The sequence below is a fragment of the Impatiens glandulifera genome, chromosome 3, assembly GCF_907164915.1.
Source record: "Impatiens glandulifera chromosome 3, dImpGla2.1, whole genome shotgun sequence".
NCBI classification, from domain to species: domain Eukaryota; kingdom Viridiplantae; phylum Streptophyta; class Magnoliopsida; order Ericales; family Balsaminaceae; genus Impatiens; species Impatiens glandulifera.
Window position 1 is genome coordinate 62,386,186 of NC_061864.1, and position 18,547 is coordinate 62,404,732.

At 27.9% G+C, this 18,547-nt stretch overlaps 2 protein-coding genes across 2 annotated transcripts; one reads left to right on the forward strand and one right to left on the reverse strand.

Moving 5' to 3' along the window:
• Nucleotides 1-7,702: 7,702 nt before the first annotated feature.
• On the forward strand, nt 7,703-8,791 carry LOC124932993 (protein BIG GRAIN 1-like B). The gene has a single exon (XM_047473713.1). It carries the CDS (start codon nt 7,768-7,770, stop codon nt 8,707-8,709), a length of 942 nt encoding a protein of 313 aa, XP_047329669.1. The 5' UTR covers nt 7,703-7,767; the 3' UTR covers nt 8,710-8,791.
• Nucleotides 8,792-14,528: 5,737 nt separating this feature from the next.
• On the reverse strand, nt 14,529-16,990 carry LOC124932366 (40S ribosomal protein S3-2). Its single transcript, XM_047472986.1, has 6 exons — nt 16,865-16,990; nt 16,558-16,705; nt 15,866-16,037; nt 15,662-15,716; nt 15,452-15,583; nt 14,529-14,878 (listed from the first exon to the last, which is right to left on the reverse strand). The coding sequence occupies exons 1-6, from the start codon at nt 16,892-16,894 to the stop codon at nt 14,714-14,716; spliced, it is 702 nt and encodes a 233-aa protein (XP_047328942.1). The 5' UTR covers nt 16,895-16,990; the 3' UTR covers nt 14,529-14,713.
• Between the last annotated feature and the right edge of the window lie 1,557 nt (nt 16,991-18,547).

Here is an 18,547-nt window from a genome sequence, read left to right on the forward strand (position 1 = left end):
TCATCTTAAGAGAAAACACAAATGTCCTTTTGACCTCTGAATTTAATTTATAACAAAGAACAAGTTAACATATAGGTTCTATTTGGTTTAAATAGTAACTAAACAAAATTAAAAAAAAAAAAATGGATTTTATGTGTAGGGACCATATCATTAATCGACCATTCATTAATTACTCCGACAATGGACAGAGATAGCAAAAAAATAAGTTCAGAGCTCAGGTAGAATTAAAAGTTTGAAGTTCACTGGTCAAAACTTTATATTTAATAAAAAAAAAAAAAAAACGAATTTAATGTTTTCATTTTTTATAATAGTGTCAACTATAAGGTCCAAAATTTTGTAAGGGTCTATTTCATGATAAAATATTTAAACACTTACAAATGTTCAAAGAAACTTAAAGTGAAAAAAAATACTTTTGATAAATTCAATAGAGAAAAAAATTAATTTGCTTTTTATTCATTTTAGTCTCTTTGTAAGTATGGTTTGTTCGAGACCTCTTCAAAAACCAATTTGTTTCATTTGATTTGTTTTATTATCCTCATAGTGAATGTGACTTTCGCGTCAATCCACGTTAATGAAAATACTTTATTTAACAAAAACAAAAACGAAATTGTTTGCTAGTGAAACATGTACCATCTAATTACTAGATAAAATCAAGAACAAAGGGGACAGTCGGCAATTAAGTGGTTCATGAATCTAGATAGTGTATTCCATATTTGGTTGTCATATGTTGTGAAACTTCAGGACGTTCAAACCCCATGAATTTAATTCGAGTTTGAAGTGTATCCACCCACATCCTAAAGGGAACATTATTTAAGGGCGAAAACGAGATCTCTCCAGCCCCCTTTCTATTAGATGGAGATTGAAAGGAAATCATTAATGAATACAAACAACTAGTGATCATCTCCCAGTGTCAAGTAGCCTTCTTTTGTCCCACAAAGGCAGGTGATGGGGCTGAGAATGTCTAAGAAGTTCACTGAATGATGTCTTCACATGAACAAACCAGATTAGGAAATCACATGACATTGGTAAGTCATGCACATGCAGATGATATCTACACACACTTATCAATCATGTTGAGCGGTACTTTAGGGTTAAGAGTCATACATAAATATGAAGTGAGTTCTTCTATGTTTTAGAATGTTGGGACGGTTAATTGGTTGAAGCTTAGTACATTGACATCAACATCCGGTTATATACATTATGCGCTGGTATATAAACTTTTCGTTTTGAAAGGGTCGATAAAAAGTTGTTTAAACAATAACTGGGAACAACAACAAAAAAAAGCAAAAGAGTCGTGAAAAGGTTAATAATGAACCATAAGTTACTCCATAAGATTCACATGCATGGAGTAGAGAACAAAATAACATCTAAATGGCAAATATCATAACAATAGCCCTCTTGTATACATGGAATTAGATCTAAGGTTGTAAGTACCACCCCATATATAAATATTACACTTTCTTCTATAAACGTTTTCATTCATTCATTCAGGATCATCACAAATATCCCAAATGATAAGAATTACCTTATTTGATGGAAAGAGTTAATCAATATGAAAAACAAATCATGAAAGATACCATAGACAACTCTTTCGAAAACCAAAATGGCTGGTTCTCAAATTGATTGAGATCAACTTGAAGTCGAGCTTTCTTAGCGAATTTATCGCAATCATTGAGTTAAAATATGCCAACTTGTTAGATTAGATTATCGATCAATAGTTGAGGAGCTATATGATCATGAGGTAAGAACTCAATAACTCAAAATAGTTTTGACTCTGAAAATAAGTCATTAAGGTAGTTCAAGTGGTTAGAATAATTTCTAAGAGATTTTAGATAAATAATTCGATTCTCACTTAAAACGTCTTAAATAAAGTGAAAATCATGGTTGTGGAATCTAATGCTAGTTTTTACGTTAAAAAAAATAACTCTATAAGTTTGCTCTTTTCTTTCACATGACCAACCCTTCTGAATTGTTTCGTATCAACGTCAAAGACTCCTTCTGTGTGTCATAGATCATTAAAATTCCTCTAAATCAGAAAACTCATTCCAACGGATTGGTGATCACTTGCAAATTAAGCTCTAATGACCCTTCCTCAGTAGTGTTTTCCAAAAATCCGATCACTTGTTGAAAATTTTGCTACTCAACTACATACCCTTCTATAGAAGTGACATTTTGTTAAAAAATTATTATTTATGCACTTTTTTATATACTCCTTTGACATTGAGTTATTTGAAAGAAGAAGAAAATTTACGTAGTAAATCCAAACTCTCCACTAGCTATGATTATGGTATGTGATGGGTCAATTTGAATTCTATGGCCTACCGACATATATAACCACCTTCCATGCACCCTCAATTAATTGACTGGTTTCATTATAATTTATATATATAAATAAATAAATAAAGTTAGTATATATTCTATGTACCAACACCTATTCTCTATATTAGGTGAAGTTATTCCATAAATATGCAATTATATATGACTTTCCAATATTTAAAATAATTTGTATCTTAAGATTTATTAGAGAAAAAAATAGTTGATATTTTTGTATCTTAGGAATGAACCTAATATATGTGTCTGTGTGTGTTTGTCATGTCCATTAATTTATTTTATTTGTTTTTTTAATGGAAGTTAGTATGATATTTGATTTCTTAGACACTGATTTTTGTCACTTAAGTTATCCTAGTGAGTTTATTTTATTATTATTAAATACATGAAAGCATATAAGTTTTGAATGGATGTCGAGTACGATCGAAAAGGGTCAAGCCAACGTCACAATAGGGAAGTCATTATTCACTCCTTGGCTCACCAATTTTCTAATTTATTGACGTACAAAGGAGTTAATGTGTATGTGAGTTTGTTTATTCTGTATTTTTTGTGATCGCAAATATTGGTGATCTTTTAAATGTTGTTTGAGTAGTATTTTTGTTAAATGTGACAAATTTTGTCATAACATAAATTTTTTTTTTATGGGTTTCACAATTAGGTGGGCGACTTTTGTGATTTAATGGAAGAATGAATAAGTTTTATATTTTTAATTAAATATATATATTAAGTGAAATTCATATAACCGACCTCGGATAGATATTTTCAAAGCAAAATAAGAAATTGGATTAAGTAGCTTATTATAATATATCAAGTTCCATTCTCATTTAAATTATTACTTAGAATGTCGTTAAGTATATTGTACTAACATATAGAGATTAGAATGAATGGAGGGGAGACCATGCAAAGGCAATTTCATAGAAGAAATGAATGGCTTAGATTTGAGAGACAATAGTTCATGTCTCATAAATAAATAAGACAAGAGTCACAAGACCTTGTAAGTTAAAAAGTCTTCAAACAATTTTTTTGTTTTATTGGACCCATTTAAAAAAAATGTATAAGTAATGAGAAAACATTAATTTTTGTTTTATACATTTATGTGAGTAACTAATTAGGGACGGCACTGGGTAAGTCCAAGCAACCCTTCAGCTCAGAGCAGTCCATCTAATAAAACATATAAAATATTTAGATAAATTGGTAATTTTTAAACATAATGTTGTAGTTTAGGGTTTAAGATTAAACTTATAATATTTATTTGGGCGTAAGTTTATATCTCACTAAAAATATTTTTTTTATCAATTTTTTAAACCAGACATAGGGTAATAACAAAAAAAAAATTAATTTTTTTTTTTCTACAAGGGACTATTGGAATCTAATTTATGTAACATATATCTCATTTAAATCTATATCTGAATTAGATAATTAAAAGGGATATAATTTCAAATATATTTATCCACAATTTCTTTCAAACTTATTAAACCTAAAAAATGTTTTTAAATGGCCCAATTGTAATAGCAACATATTTTGTTACATCACCACTCTAGACAACTGTTTAATCTAAATAATCAACAAAAACATTTGTACAATATTCTAAGGACAATAGTGTCATTCACCAACTAATCCAAACCAAAAATCTTTGCAAAAACTAAGCCATTTCCCAATCAATAGATAATATGCCCCTGCCAACAAAGAGATAAAAAGGAAGCACAATTCCAAGTAACACAATTGTCACATCTTAACTAATAAAAATTAAAAAAAAAAAAAAAATACACCATGTAATAGATAATATAAGAAAAATGAACATTTTCGGTGAAATGAAATAAGTTGAGACGATATATATATATATATATAATTATGTTAATGAATATATATTAAAATTTAGATGAAGTTTAAGTAATTATTGAGTTTTCTCAATAAATAAGATTAAATTGCATGGACTCTACATGTCCCACTGAAAAATGAACATTTTTAATGTAAATAGTAGAGTTCAATTCATCTGTCCACATTGATATGGTCATTTCTCTCCCCTCATCTTTCCTTTTCACTAACTCTTATAAACAAATGAAAAATACATTTATTGAAGTGTTAATTATTTGATAATGATCTGGTTATTGTCAACCACTAACTTGCATTGTCAAAATTTGACTATAATTTTGTGTTATTATAACCATTTACTTAAAGAGTGGTCACATGGCTATAGTAAAGTTTGCAGAGAAGTGTGAATAAAAAAATGCAATTCTAAGCCAATAGGAGTACACATGCACACTAGATGAATCACAAAACAAATTTACTAAATAAAAATGCATGTATTTTAAAATTAAATTAATGGGTTTTGAATTGTACCAGATCCAATAATAGAATATATACAAATTCATTTAAATTTCATATTTAAACAGTCTTTATAAGTTCTAAACAACATTAGTACATAATGGTTGTGTTTTATTTTTTTAACGTTTGAAAAGTTATTCGCTTACTTTCGACTATCCATAATCACTTGTAAAATTTTTCAGTTTTGATTTAATTTAGTTTTTACTTTATCAAGTATACATTGTTGCAATTGTTAAAAAAAATTGAATAAGATTTATTCAATTTAAAATATTCTATCAATAAAATTACATCAAATTTCAAAAACTAAATTAACTTTGACCTCGCTAATTACAAAAAAAAAATTATGGGTAAACTAACACTTTGTTTTGTGTGTGATAAATATTTAGTATTTTTTTCTAAATTTAAATAAATATGATATAAAATTATATTTAAATTATTTGAACTTGTCATCCAGTCATGTTTTATTAGTTATATATTTTAATTAGTAAAGTATTTTTAATACTTTAGAATAGCGTGAAAACTGTAATACAAGTTACAAATGATCAGTTAGTTGTTGTAGGTTAATAAATAAACAAAAAAGATATTCCAGAAGCTCTAAATCGAGATTCTTGAAGTGATTGAAGTCAACTTGCAACACCAAATTCTTAGTAGGAATCTTATAAGGATGTTGCAATTTTAAACCCTAAATTGATGCCACTATGAGTTAAGAAGTTTAATTAAGAGTAACAGATGTAATACATTTTTTAAGATAATGCATGCAAAATAATATAAATGAGAGTCGTTTAAGCTTAACGACAAAAACATTACAAAATATTGATAGAAAAACAATTAAAAAATGCATAATAAAAAAAAAGTTCACCAATGATTGAAGAATAAATAAACAAAAAGAATAAATTTAATAACATGGAGGTGCTCAAGAAGATCAATGAATTCACTGACCGTCTCAACTAGTTTACCCAGTTAAACATCTTAGATGGTCATAATAATATAATTATGTATTAAATGCGTCGGTTCCTAAACGTTTTACGGTTCCTTAATTTCAAGTCAAATGATCCACCAGAAATAATAGATATAATACAATCTATACATTTAACTTAGTTTTTAAATATTTTTCTACATATTATTTTGTTTGAAAATACTCTTTTATACATTTATTTTTATTTGAAATTTCTCCTATATATTTATTTTTGTTTGAAATAGTTAGACTTTTTAAGTAGTGCAAAATTAAGAATATAAATCAAAATATGAACCATTTTTATTATAGGTCAAATTTTGAATCTTTTTAATAACTAATTTAAAATAATTGATCTCTTAAAGTTTAACTAGATTGTGTTATTCATATATTTGGATGTAAGATTATTTTGATTCATAAACTAATTTCGTCTTCAAATCAAATTACATTTATTCTCACTAAGGGGATAGCCGCTCTTTTGATGTTTGTCTTGTCTAGCCGGTTGATTCAAGCATATTATGAATTTTGTATTATGATACCATATTTTGTAGTCTCTATCATATTATTTAGACTTAACTATATGTTTATCGGATATCTTTCTTTCCTTCAACATAAATATTCTTTTACTGCTTATAAATTATTTGAAGGGTACAACATAGACACATAATATCTAAATTGGTTAAGACAAATGAGTAACAATCTCGTTGTCGCATTGTCTGTAACGTTATTGTCTGAAAATGGAACATAGTAGATGTGTTGTTGTTTAAAAATAAGTTGAAAAAGTCATCTCAATACGAAGTTGAAAGTTCTATTCGTAGTAGGACTTAAAAAATGAATATACCACACCACGTATTAGAGGAATTTGTACATATTTTCAACCCAAAATAATATTTTTATAACATTTTAAATTGTTTTAGATATTTAAGGTATAAATTCAAACAAAAATAAAATTATAATTTCAAACAAATTAAATATATAAAAAGTAATTTCAAACCCAGAAAAACAATTTTAAACAAGATTATATATGGGAGATATTTCTATCTTAATTAGATGTACAAGCAATATATCTATTATCCTTTTAATTAACTATTAATTCTTATTTTATTGCAATATCTACTTAGTTGTCAATAAATGTTATCAATTATAATTTATATTAAACTTTATCATAACTAAAAGTCAATGTCATGTCATGTCATCCACATGTGAAGAGGGATCTATTCAACAGGGGAATTGAATGAAATGACCTTAAAAAGTCTTTTAAATGCGCTAGTTAATTGCGCAAATGACCATTTCAAAATATTTTGACGAAATTATCCTCATCGGGTAACGTGAAGGGCAGGATCGTCTTGCGAAGGAAAAAACTGTGAAAATTCCAGAATGATCCTGCCCTTCGCATTACGCGACGGGGTAATTTCACAAACTTTCCCTTCGCGTGACGATCATGCCCTTCGCGTTACGTGACGAGGATAATTTCGTCAGAATATTTTGAAATAGTCATTTACGCAATTAAATTTATGCGCTGCTCACCCGCGCATTTAAGACCTTTTTAGGGTCATTTTGTCAAATTTCACATTCAATAAGCTTTACAAAACCACCAAACCACTTTATTAGTTGAACTATTTTAGTGATTTACTATACTTACACCTCTACAATTTTATAAAAAAATAATGAATTTATTTTTCTTTTAAAAAAAGGTAGTATGATACGTGAGTGTCGTTTAAGTTTAACGTTAAAATTTGTAAAAAAATGAGTGGCACAAAAGCGTACCTAGATCAAACTAGAGATAACCAATGAGAAAAATAGCAACAATAAACAAAATGTTCGCCAACCATAACAAAATAAATAATGTTAATTAGTCGGTAAGTCCTAATAAGATCAATGAGCACTAGTTTTATCAAATAGACTTCTTCTCTAATCATCATATTAATAATAACATTGTAGAGTAAATGATACAACCATGTGTACGGTGGCTTCTTGATAACCAAATAGACCCATCGAACTCAATCCTAACTTATCCATGCAATTATAGAATTGTTGTCACCTTATTTAAGAAGTAGCTTTACTCTCTCATGTCTAAGAAGTCTTAACTCACTCTCTCTCTCTCTCTCTCTTTCAAACCATAAAAGAGTTTAAGAAAGCTCAAAACAAAAACAAAAACAAAAATGTATAGTTTGGAGAAATCATTGAAAAGAAACCAATCTCGAAAACACCATCCAAACCCACCATTATCATCATCCACCATTCCATCCTTTTCTTCCACTCTTCTCGACGAAATCTACAGCTCAATCGACATTAAACCCGGCGGATTAAAGCTTCCCCATGAAAAGACCTCCACTCGCCGCCGGCAGTCACTGCCTGAGTATTACAACCCTAATCCTATCTCTTCATGGACCTCATCGGATTCCAGCTCCGGCGATATGGGTTCTCCGGCAGTGTACAAACCAAGAACATCTTGTTTTACAGGGGCGCCAAATTTGATGAAAATCAAAACAATCATCTCCGATCAACCGGATAACAAATCACCCCAAGTCGAATCAAAACCAAAATCCATGATCAGTGCTTTGAAGATGTACAGCAATTTGAAGAAGGTGAAGAATTTACCAGTATCTCCTGGAATTCGATTTACCAACTTCATGAACACTCTGTTTCGCCATGGAAATAGTAGAAAATCAACGAAGCAGTCAAAATCAACTCAAGATTCGTCGACATGTTCTTCTGCAACTTCATTTTACAGGTCATGTTTAGCCAATAAGAGAGAAAATGAACCAATCAACAATGGAGGTAAAAGGACGGTTAGATTCAATCCGGTGAGTGTGATTGTTGACGATGACTGTTCTGGAAATGATTCAGATAAATTTGGAAGAAGAACTTATGGGGGGAATAGTAATTACCAAGAGCTGAATCTAAACAGGAAATTAGTTGATATAAGATGTTATTCAAGAGAGGTTGAGGAAGATGATGATGATGATAGTGATACAAGTTCGGATCTTTTTGAGCTTGATCATTTGACATTCATGGGATCATTTGAGAGAGATTATCGGGAAGAACTTCCGGTTATGAAACTACCCACATCCATGATCCAAACAACTTCTAGATATGTTTGAATGTAAGTTCATTTTTAATATAAAAAAAAATAAAATTGTAAATGTTGATGTTGGGTAATTATGTTTGTTTGTAAAACTCTAATAAGACATACAACCCTAAATCAATATTTGTTGTGATTGAACTAGCAATTTAATGATATTAATATAAGAATTCACTTCTCAAGTTGTTTTTTCTTTATTGGTGAAAGCAAAACCGACTAAATCATCTAAATCGAACTCAACCAGTCCAAACTTAATTGACTAAACTGAATAATTGACCGTTTATAAAGGGGTCAAAACTGAACTATTCGGTTTAACCAACCTATGAAGGCTAGGGATGATAGTTAAAATTTAGAAAATATATATAATTTGTTACAAATATAAATTGATACATAAATATTTCTTTTTAATAATAGTTTTTAATATTCAACTAAAATATATATAGTTTTATACTTGTTATTTGTTTTTCAAAACTAATATAGATAGTTGATATAAATTTGTATAATTGTATTATTTAGTAATAAAATTTGTGAACTAAGAAACTATTGAGACTAAATCAATCAAATAGATCTTTTAAATGACCAAACTGAATAGACTAAGACTAATAACCAGAAACGGATGGTTTAAAATTCTTTTAAACTTACTTCAACGATTTAATTATACATTTAGATATAAAACCGACCGAAATGAACCACTTACCTTACTCGTGTCTATGTCCGACCCACTCTTTTTTTTGTTCGTGTCTAAATTATTTTGAAACCTGGTATTGTTGTGACGTCGTGAATCCTTATTTTTTAAAAATTAAAAATATATTGTGATAAAAAAAACTATGATAATTTTAATGATTGGAATTCTTATTTTTTTTATCAAAACTAATAATTACATTACTAGTCTAAATTGTAATAATTAAAGTAAACTAAAGATATAATAAAAAAAAAATTGGTTAGGATGGTTTGGGATTTGGTGCTGCCCACCAAGACTTGTTAGGCTACCTTGAAGTGTCAGTCCTAATGGTACATTGCCAAGAAAAATAAGTTTTATTCTTTTTAAAATCAAACTGATTTGAGACTTAGGGATAAAAGGGTTTTTGGGATAAAACCTAGTTTTTATCTCAAAATTCAAACATTTTATCAAACATTAAATCAAATAATTTTATCATTTAAATATCAAAATTATCCTATAATTTTATCATATCTCTAAATTATCAATCTCTCAACTACACCATATCCTCTAAAGTCAAAAGACAAATTAGTTTTCAAATTTTAAAAACCAATTTTTTTCTAGTTTTTATTAAATAAGGATTTTTAGGGATAAAACATAGGTAAATCCCAAAAAAAAAAAAAAACGTTTCCTCAAACAAATTCCTTAGAATCCTTACATTTTCTAGTTGTATTCTTATCTTTTAAATTTATTTATCTTAAATTGGTATGTTTACATTAAATTGGTAGGAATCGTACCTTCACATATGCTTCTGTCAAATTGTTAGTCTAAGTTGTGTTAATATTTTCTTGATATTTTTAATAAAAAAAAAATTTTAAGTAAAGGAGAGTTAGAATAATATCCTCAAAATCATTACACATTTAACTCAAAGCATTTTCAGATAGAATCATACTCGTGATATTTTGGTCTCTTAAACCGACTCTTACCACTGGATTACCTTGATAGGATCTTGATGTTTTTAATAGTAACTACAGACATTCACTAATTCATAAATATAGCACAATTGTTCACAATATTTACATATTAATTCTTTAATTTATCTGAGATAACGAGTTTGATTCTTACTTAAAACGTGTTAAACAATCATAAAAGTTATAATTGTCTTTATAATTCTTACTCTTTTTTAAGAAATTATTTGTACAAGAGAAAATAAAGAGAGGGATTACTGATTTTGGATATAAAAAAGTTTAACATAAACTGTATTGAAATATATATGAGTTATCAACACTTATTTTTCAATAATAGTGTCTCCTAAACAAATAGTAAATGACCAATATCATTGTTTAATCAAATTGAACAATGTCAAACAATAAAGAAGATATGAATCATGGCAATAGATTCCCTCATCTATTTTAAAAACTTTGAACATTTAATATTATCAAAATCCAAAATTGAACCTAAAATGCATTATTTTTGTTTTTTTAAAAGAAATTAATTATCATTAATTCAAATAAAAACTTACCTATTAAAAACAAATTATATAATAACGTTAATAAAATCAAAATAATTAAGTAAGAATTTAAATATTAAATAATATGATAAAATTGTAATAATTAAAATTCTAATAAAAAAATATCTAATAATTTTGTAAATTTTTTGTATGACTTCAAAAATTTGTAACAACGGGGACGAGACAAAGCAAAGTAAGTTACACCGTTCATAATTCTCATTATATATAAATATTTTTTGTTTTTTAAAAGAATAAAACATTTATTTTTTAAATTAAAAAAAAAAAACAATTATTCTAATAATTGAAATCTTTCTCAAAATTAAGTTGACTCAGCAAATCTTATGTATAACCAGACAACATGCCATGGGGTTCACTAGTGACATCCTTTCATAGGAGGATGGTGCAACTTTCTAGCATAGGCTCTCTACCTGATAATGAAGGGGATAATAAGACACATCACATCAATAAATTCAACATGTTTCTCTAGGGTTTGGCCCAGTTTGATTTACATATACAGTGGAAGATCAACACTAGCAACACCTCAAGACTTGTTTCATGTAGGATTATTTGAAAACTATATATTTATTGGCCAGATTATCAAATTTTGGATCCTTGTTAGGGTAAATTGGGATTTTGAAACACTTCCTTCAAATATTACAATTTTGGACTCCTTATGGTTGAAGTTGTACAAAATAACGTTTTTGTCTTAAAGGTTTGTATTTATAAATAAAATAATAAAAAATTGTCACTAATTTAACTGTCGAACTTTAGCGAATTCAATGTTTTGACTATCGATTCAACTAGCGAATTGAGTGTTTAACTACTGAATTTTAAAAGTCGATAGTCAAAATCTTTAATTCGCTAAAATTCGGTGGTTATAGTAAAGCTAATTCATTAATCATGTGATCGATAAAAACAAAGTTAACGCTTAACATCGATAATCATTTAAAAAAAATCGAAAATTTATTTTAAAAAATTGTAAATATAAATTCACTTTAATTATGTAAAATCATATATACTCAAAATTTTAAAATCACAAATTTAAAATTATAACAATTTAATTAGTAAAGAGTTTAAAAAAAATAAATCATAATTATTAGTCATTTTTGAGAAATGATAGAGAGCGGGAAAAAATTAACAGGAATATGTAGGGAAATGATATATCATCTCTCTATTGGATTGAAAATGTAATAGGAAAGAGAATTTTAATATTTTCAATCCAATAAAGGGATAACACATTATTTCCCTATATGTTCCTGTCAATTATTTTTTGCTTTCTATCATTTCTCGTTATTTTTTATATTGTCAAATCTTATTTAAGAATTAAATCAATATTTGAATTGTAATCATAAAAAAATAATAATAATAATAATAATAAATATATTTGACCATATAAGGAGAGGAGGAGAACCTTTTGATAAAATTACACAAATGATAGATTTAAATCTCCAAATGAATAATTAATAGGAGTAAAAAAAAAGTTATTTAACCGAATTGGTTTTGACAAAATTCCTTGAACCGATATTAGGGCAAGACATAAATGGGGTTAGACTTTAGTAGTGTATATAATTATTTCCAAATGATGAATTTGAAAATGAGGAATAAGCATGTGGTCTTGTTAGACCAAAATATTATATATATTGACCTCTTCTTTTTAATTTCACATTTTAAAGTCTTATCATTAAAGTTATATGTAACGAGGTTTTGTCTTTAACGATTTCAAACGTCATTAACTTATTATTTACGTAATATTTATAAATAAATAAAATATAATATATTATAAGTGTCACTAATTTAACAAATTAAAAATTTTAACTCTCGAACTTTAAAACTTAATTTAACTAAATCTCAATTTATTCTAGATTTGAACACGAATAAACTTGAAGTACAAATATTTGAGGGTAAATTTTGATATTTCAGCCAATAATCAACAAGTTAAACAAAATTCCAAATGAGCTGTATACACATGCAAATGCCTGTATAGATAGATTACTCAAATTATTATTTTGATAATGGATGATAAATTGATATAGATTGGATCGTGCAATCCAAATAATGCAAGTAGATATTTGGAAAGGCAAGTGAGGAAGAAGGGTTCGTGGGTCTACTCTAGGGACTATATTGGATACAAATTATTAAGGTTTTCTTTTTTTATTAAAGAATATACATTTCTTTTTCTTAAAAGTAATTGAACATATATATATATATATATATATATGATAATTTATTAATCAAACTTTTGAGTTTACCCGATTATTAATCATAATTTTAAGTTGTAAATTTTAGTCTTTTAAAATTACTATTTTCACTTAAGGTAAGTCAAGTGGTTAAAAAGTTTGTTTTTTTTAAATAATAATTTTAAAATAGCCTACTCATTTCCTTCCCATTATCCTGTTATCATGATATTTTGTTTTTTTCAAAGAAATACTTTGAATAAAACACAACTTAAAATATCAATTTCTAAAGACAAATATTTATTTTACATATTTCAATTAGCTTAAATTATATAATATAGGATCATAATTATTTTTTCTTTTAAGGTGGGAAAGTAGACATTGAATTTCAATTTCATTTAAGACATTTAAAACGTTTTAAGTAAGAATTGAACTGTGTTTTTATTATTTTAAAAATTATTAATATCACTTGAGCTAAACTTAGTAGATTATCTTAAGTTTGTTTTTATTTTATTTTAAAGTAAACATACTTAGTGTTGGTCTAATAATTGGGCAATCACGATTTACATAGAAAAATTTGACTACTCTAATTTTAACTTTAAAATTGTTTAAAAAAAATAATTTTAGTAAGATTTGAACCCTAAATAAATAAAATTTTATTTTTCATCCTAAACCATAATGCAATTTTTTTTTTTAAAAAATTTAATAAATTTAACTATCACTTTTATTATTTTTAATAAATATGCTACCTTATAAATGTGACTGCCTAACTCTTTATGGGTTTACCCAGAACCCCTCTCTCTTGTACTCATTTTAGGTTTAGCTTTTCCAATACCTGATATTTTATTTATTTTAATTAAATATTTTGAATAGAAACCTTAACTTAAAATATCACCTCTAAAAGAAAATTAGTATTTGATAAAAAAAAAAATAATGAGTAATTTTTTTTTACCGTATGACAGGTTCAAACCCAAGACCTTTTAAGGAGATCCAGTTCTTATTTTTACTAGACTAAAAGAGGCTCAAACCCAAGATCTTTCAAGGAGACAGGAGATATCCACCTCTTATTTCTACTAGACTAAAAGAGGGGATAAAATGGTACCACTAGCTCGAACTCAAAACCTCAAAGAGGTGAGAATATAAATATTTTATTACCGCTAGGACTAAAAGAAAAAATTACATTAGTATCTTAATAAACTCTTTATCATTTGAGCTTCCTCTAGGTAGGTTAAGGATTTAGGTTTAGCCATCCCATTATCTTAATATCATGATAATTTTTTAATTTCAATAAAATACTTTAATAGAAACCCATCTTGTAATCTCAACCTTTAAAAGACAAATACTTATACTGCAATTAAAGCTACCACCTTTAAATTAAAATCAAAGATTCAATAAATATACAAATTGAGTCAATAAATAACCAATTTTCATTAGCCATTATAAAAAAATATTTAAAAAGAAAGGGAAATGGTCTTAGCTCAAATGGGTAAAGAAACCATGACCCTAAATTTCAATAACAAAATTGAACATTAAAGTCAGATAGCATAAACAACAAATGTCCCAAGTTTATAATCCCTGCTCAAAAAAAGAACCTATTTGAACCAAAAGTACCATACATAAAATAATCAAGCAGCATCTTAAAAAAGGGTGTCATATCAAATCATTACATTTGTAAGAACATTTAAGCAATCGGCTCGACTGTTGGAGGAGCAACTACTGGTGCGAAAATGATTTCTTCATCCTTAGGGTTGTGAATTACTACCTGGTCAGGGAGTGGAGTTGTTGGTCCTTGCTTGCCCTTAGGATCCCATTCAAGCATGATCTTTACCTTAATACCCAGAACTCCCTGTACAAACAATACCAATATTATCATTTATACAAAAATCATAACATAGGGCTTGTTTAATGATGATTTGAATAACCCACTTCAAACAAGGTCTGGATTCAAGTAATTCAAATATTCAGTTGGGGTTACAAAAGATGGGTTATTTGATCTTGGGTTTAACAAATAACTAAGTGATTATTTCTAAACAATCTTCTTTGATATATGTTACTTAAAATTAGGTTATTTGGAAATTATTTAAGTAAAATGTCATCGGGGGAGTACACCAAAATATTATTCTTAAAAATCAGGGGTATTGTGGTAATTTGAATGGTGATTTGAATAACCCACTTCAAACAAGGGTCTGGATACAGGTAATTCAAATAGTCAGTTGGGGTTACAAAAGATGGGTTATTTAGATAAAAGGATTTCAAGGGTATGATGTGAGGATGTATGAAAAGATGGTGGATTATTCAATTAACCCAATACAAACAAGGACTTAAAGAAACCCAAAAAAAACTTTATCAAACGAGCCTATGATTATTCCCATCACTTTCAATCTCTTATACAAAGAGAAAATGGTAAGAATAAACAAACCTGTCTGAGAAGAACATGTCTAACTGCAGAGTCAATATATTCCTTGACGGGTTGACCAGAGGAAATCATATATCCATCTTTGAATTTCATTGACTTAGCACGCTGAGCACGAAGCTTTCCGCTCACAATAACCTTCATTGTTTAGAAAGAATAAAGATAATTCATATGTTTTGAAACTATTAAAGATAGTATGAACGTATTTTCACCAACCTCGCATCCCTTTGCGCCACTCTCCATGACAAATCTCAGCACACCATAACAGGCCCTAAACAAAAGAATATAATTCAAAACTTTTTCGTAAAACAGCAAATTGAACATTAATAAGAACAGACATGTTGAAGAGATATGTTCATATAAAGTAACAAATATTCTTAGTATAATACTCCTGAATGAAATTGGAATAAAATCACTAACCTGCGAACAGCAAGTCCCCCAAGTAGCTTGTAACGGAGAGATTCTGCTTGAGCAATCGCACAGAGACCCCTGTTGTTCACCTTTTCAGCATAGAGCTCTACACTGCCCTCAGGAAACTTAAATCGCTTCTGAACAACAGACGTCAGCTCCCTTATTCTTCTTCCTTTCTCACCTGTGAAAAAATGTATAAAATATAAAAACCAATACTTCCTGGGGAGCTGATTATACTTCCTACATTTTTATTCCACAAACTCAACCAAATATATGCTATCTTCCATCCATGCTTTATCAATGAGAAGAAACATCCACACCAAATCAACAATTACAAAGTTTGTTAAATCATACCAACACAAAATCAGATATACCAATAATTACCAAACAGGGGATAAACCTAGATCATAATCAACACCCAACCTTTTGATATATCAAGCAGCAAACAGAATTTACATACAATTTTAGTCTGATCTAAGCCTCCTAAAACATGACAATCATCACAAAAATATCTCATGACAATGATTTTAACTTCAGAAAAACACAAATACAGAACAAATCATGTGGCTAAAACAATCAACAACAATGACTGGAAGCTGGTATCAAATCTCAATGATTTGTGTTCTTCTAGAGCTATTTAAATCTTCTAGCAGACTCAAAATAATACACTCATTCTGATATAACATTGTGCAATTACTTACCAAGAACATTTTGAGTACGGGTGGCCCTGATGATGATTTCAGTGCGCATCGGCGTGACTCTAACCTCAACACCTGAGTAACCATCCTCGGCTAATTCTCTGGTCAAAACCTCATTGAGCTCAGCAAAGAAAACTCCATCGGCGACAAACTATTAATTATTAGAAATTAACAAGAAAAATGTTAGATCAAAGAAATCACAATCTTCGATTAAACTCAAAGCGAAAAAACCAATTGATCAATAGTGACTGTTTGCTATTCGTATTCAATTTTATATATAATACTTGCGATTTCTCGAATGAAAACGAACCTTTCGCTTCTTACTCATCTGAGTAGCCATGTTTGCAGAAATTTGATAGCTGAAAGATAAGTGCTTGAGCCGTTCCTAGCAGACTATCAAAACCCTAATTATCTGCGGAGGAGAAGAAAAAAAGAGAGGCGGCTTATTATATATGCCCGGCAATCTTGATCGTAGGGTTAAGGAGAAAAGCTCGTCTTTGGACGGTCAGATCCTTCTTACAGATCTAAATGAGCACTTCTTTTTTAATTTAGGTTTTTTTTTAAAAAAAATAATAAATTATATTATTAAAAATAAAGAACAAATAATAATAATAAGTATAAATTTAATTTCACTGGTTAATAATATTTATTTGTTAAATATTTATTCATCAAATTAACTAGTTAATCTATTTCACATATTTACATGGTGAGTTATTTGGAATGTAAATTATTTATTTTTAACAATAACACATTAAAAAAAAGAAGTTAAAGAGAGATCTAAAAGTGATAATCTATTTAAGAATAAAACATTTTAACCTAGAAAGGTAAATGGAGTTGATATAAGATCGATTTTTGAATAAATTAAAATTATTTATGTTATGTCGGTTATCTTTTATCAAAATTTCATATTCAATCTTATATACATGACAAGACAATGATTTAATAACACAATTAAGAAAAAAAATCAAACTTTAGTGGTTTTAGAAGAATGTTCATCCCACTGGATTGACCATGAGATTTATTTTCATCTTGATTAGGTTAAGATATGCATCTTAGATATGATACTTTAAACATTTATAAGACTTTTAAAATGTTCATTTTCATAGTGTAAACGTTAATTTTATACATTGAAAGTCTATCATTCAAGTAAAAAAAACTATAAATGATGAGACGAGGATTAAATAACAAATTGGAAAAAAAATCAAATTTTGGTAATTTAAGAAGGCAAATCCAACTTGTTTGATATTGAGAACCATTTTCTTCTGATCAAAGTTAAGATTGGTTCATAGGATATTTTAAATGTTCATATGATTTTCAGGAGATATTTTTTTATGATTATGATGAGTTATTTTTCATGGTGAAATTTGTTATCAAGTTAATTTCACATATTACTTCTTCAGGATTGAATATAAAGGAGTCATTATTAAGACTAGTTCATGTGTCTCATGATTAGGACACTATAATTCTTTATAAGATTTTGAGTGTTCATCATTTGTGGTATAATTGCTTTATCACGTTAGTATAACATATTTAAGGTATACAAGTCTACGTGGAATAAAGTCGTTTTTTAGAAAAATTCATTAACAAAATTCATTAACAAAATTCATAAGAAAAAAAAAATGTAATTTAATTAGAAGACTATTTAACTCATTTGATTTTAATTTGTATTTTCATGGTCTTGACCAAGTATAAACTTGGTCATAGTGTCTCACAGCTACCATATAATGGACCTTCATTAAAGTATTGAGGGATCAAGTTTTGTTCTATGTAGTTGATTATCACATTAGTTTAACCCACTTAAGGTTGTAATTTGAGTATGGATGAAACCATTATTCCCAATTTATACTTAAAATGGCTTGTTGGTTTGTAGAAGAAAAAAAGAGAATGATTAAAAGAAAAAAATATCTTAATGTAACTAGAAGGCACCTCCTACACATTTGATCTTAAACCCATATGAACTTTTAAACATTATAATATTTTTAAAATATATATA

Coding starts and splice junctions, on each gene's coding strand:
- LOC124932993 (XM_047473713.1), top strand. CDS start 7,768: ATGTATAGTTTGGAGAAATCATTGAAAAGAAACCAATCTCGAAAACAC.
- LOC124932366 (XM_047472986.1), bottom strand. CDS start 16,894: ATGGCTACTCAGATGAGTAAGAAGCGAAAG. Junction 15,717..15,865: donor GGGGGACTTGCTGTTCGCAG/GTTAGTGATTTT, acceptor TCTTTTGTTTAG/GGCCTGTTATGGTGTGCTGA. Junction 14,879..15,451: donor GACATGTTCTTCTCAGACAG/GTTTGTTTATTC, acceptor TTGTTTGTACAG/GGAGTTCTGGGTATTAAGGT.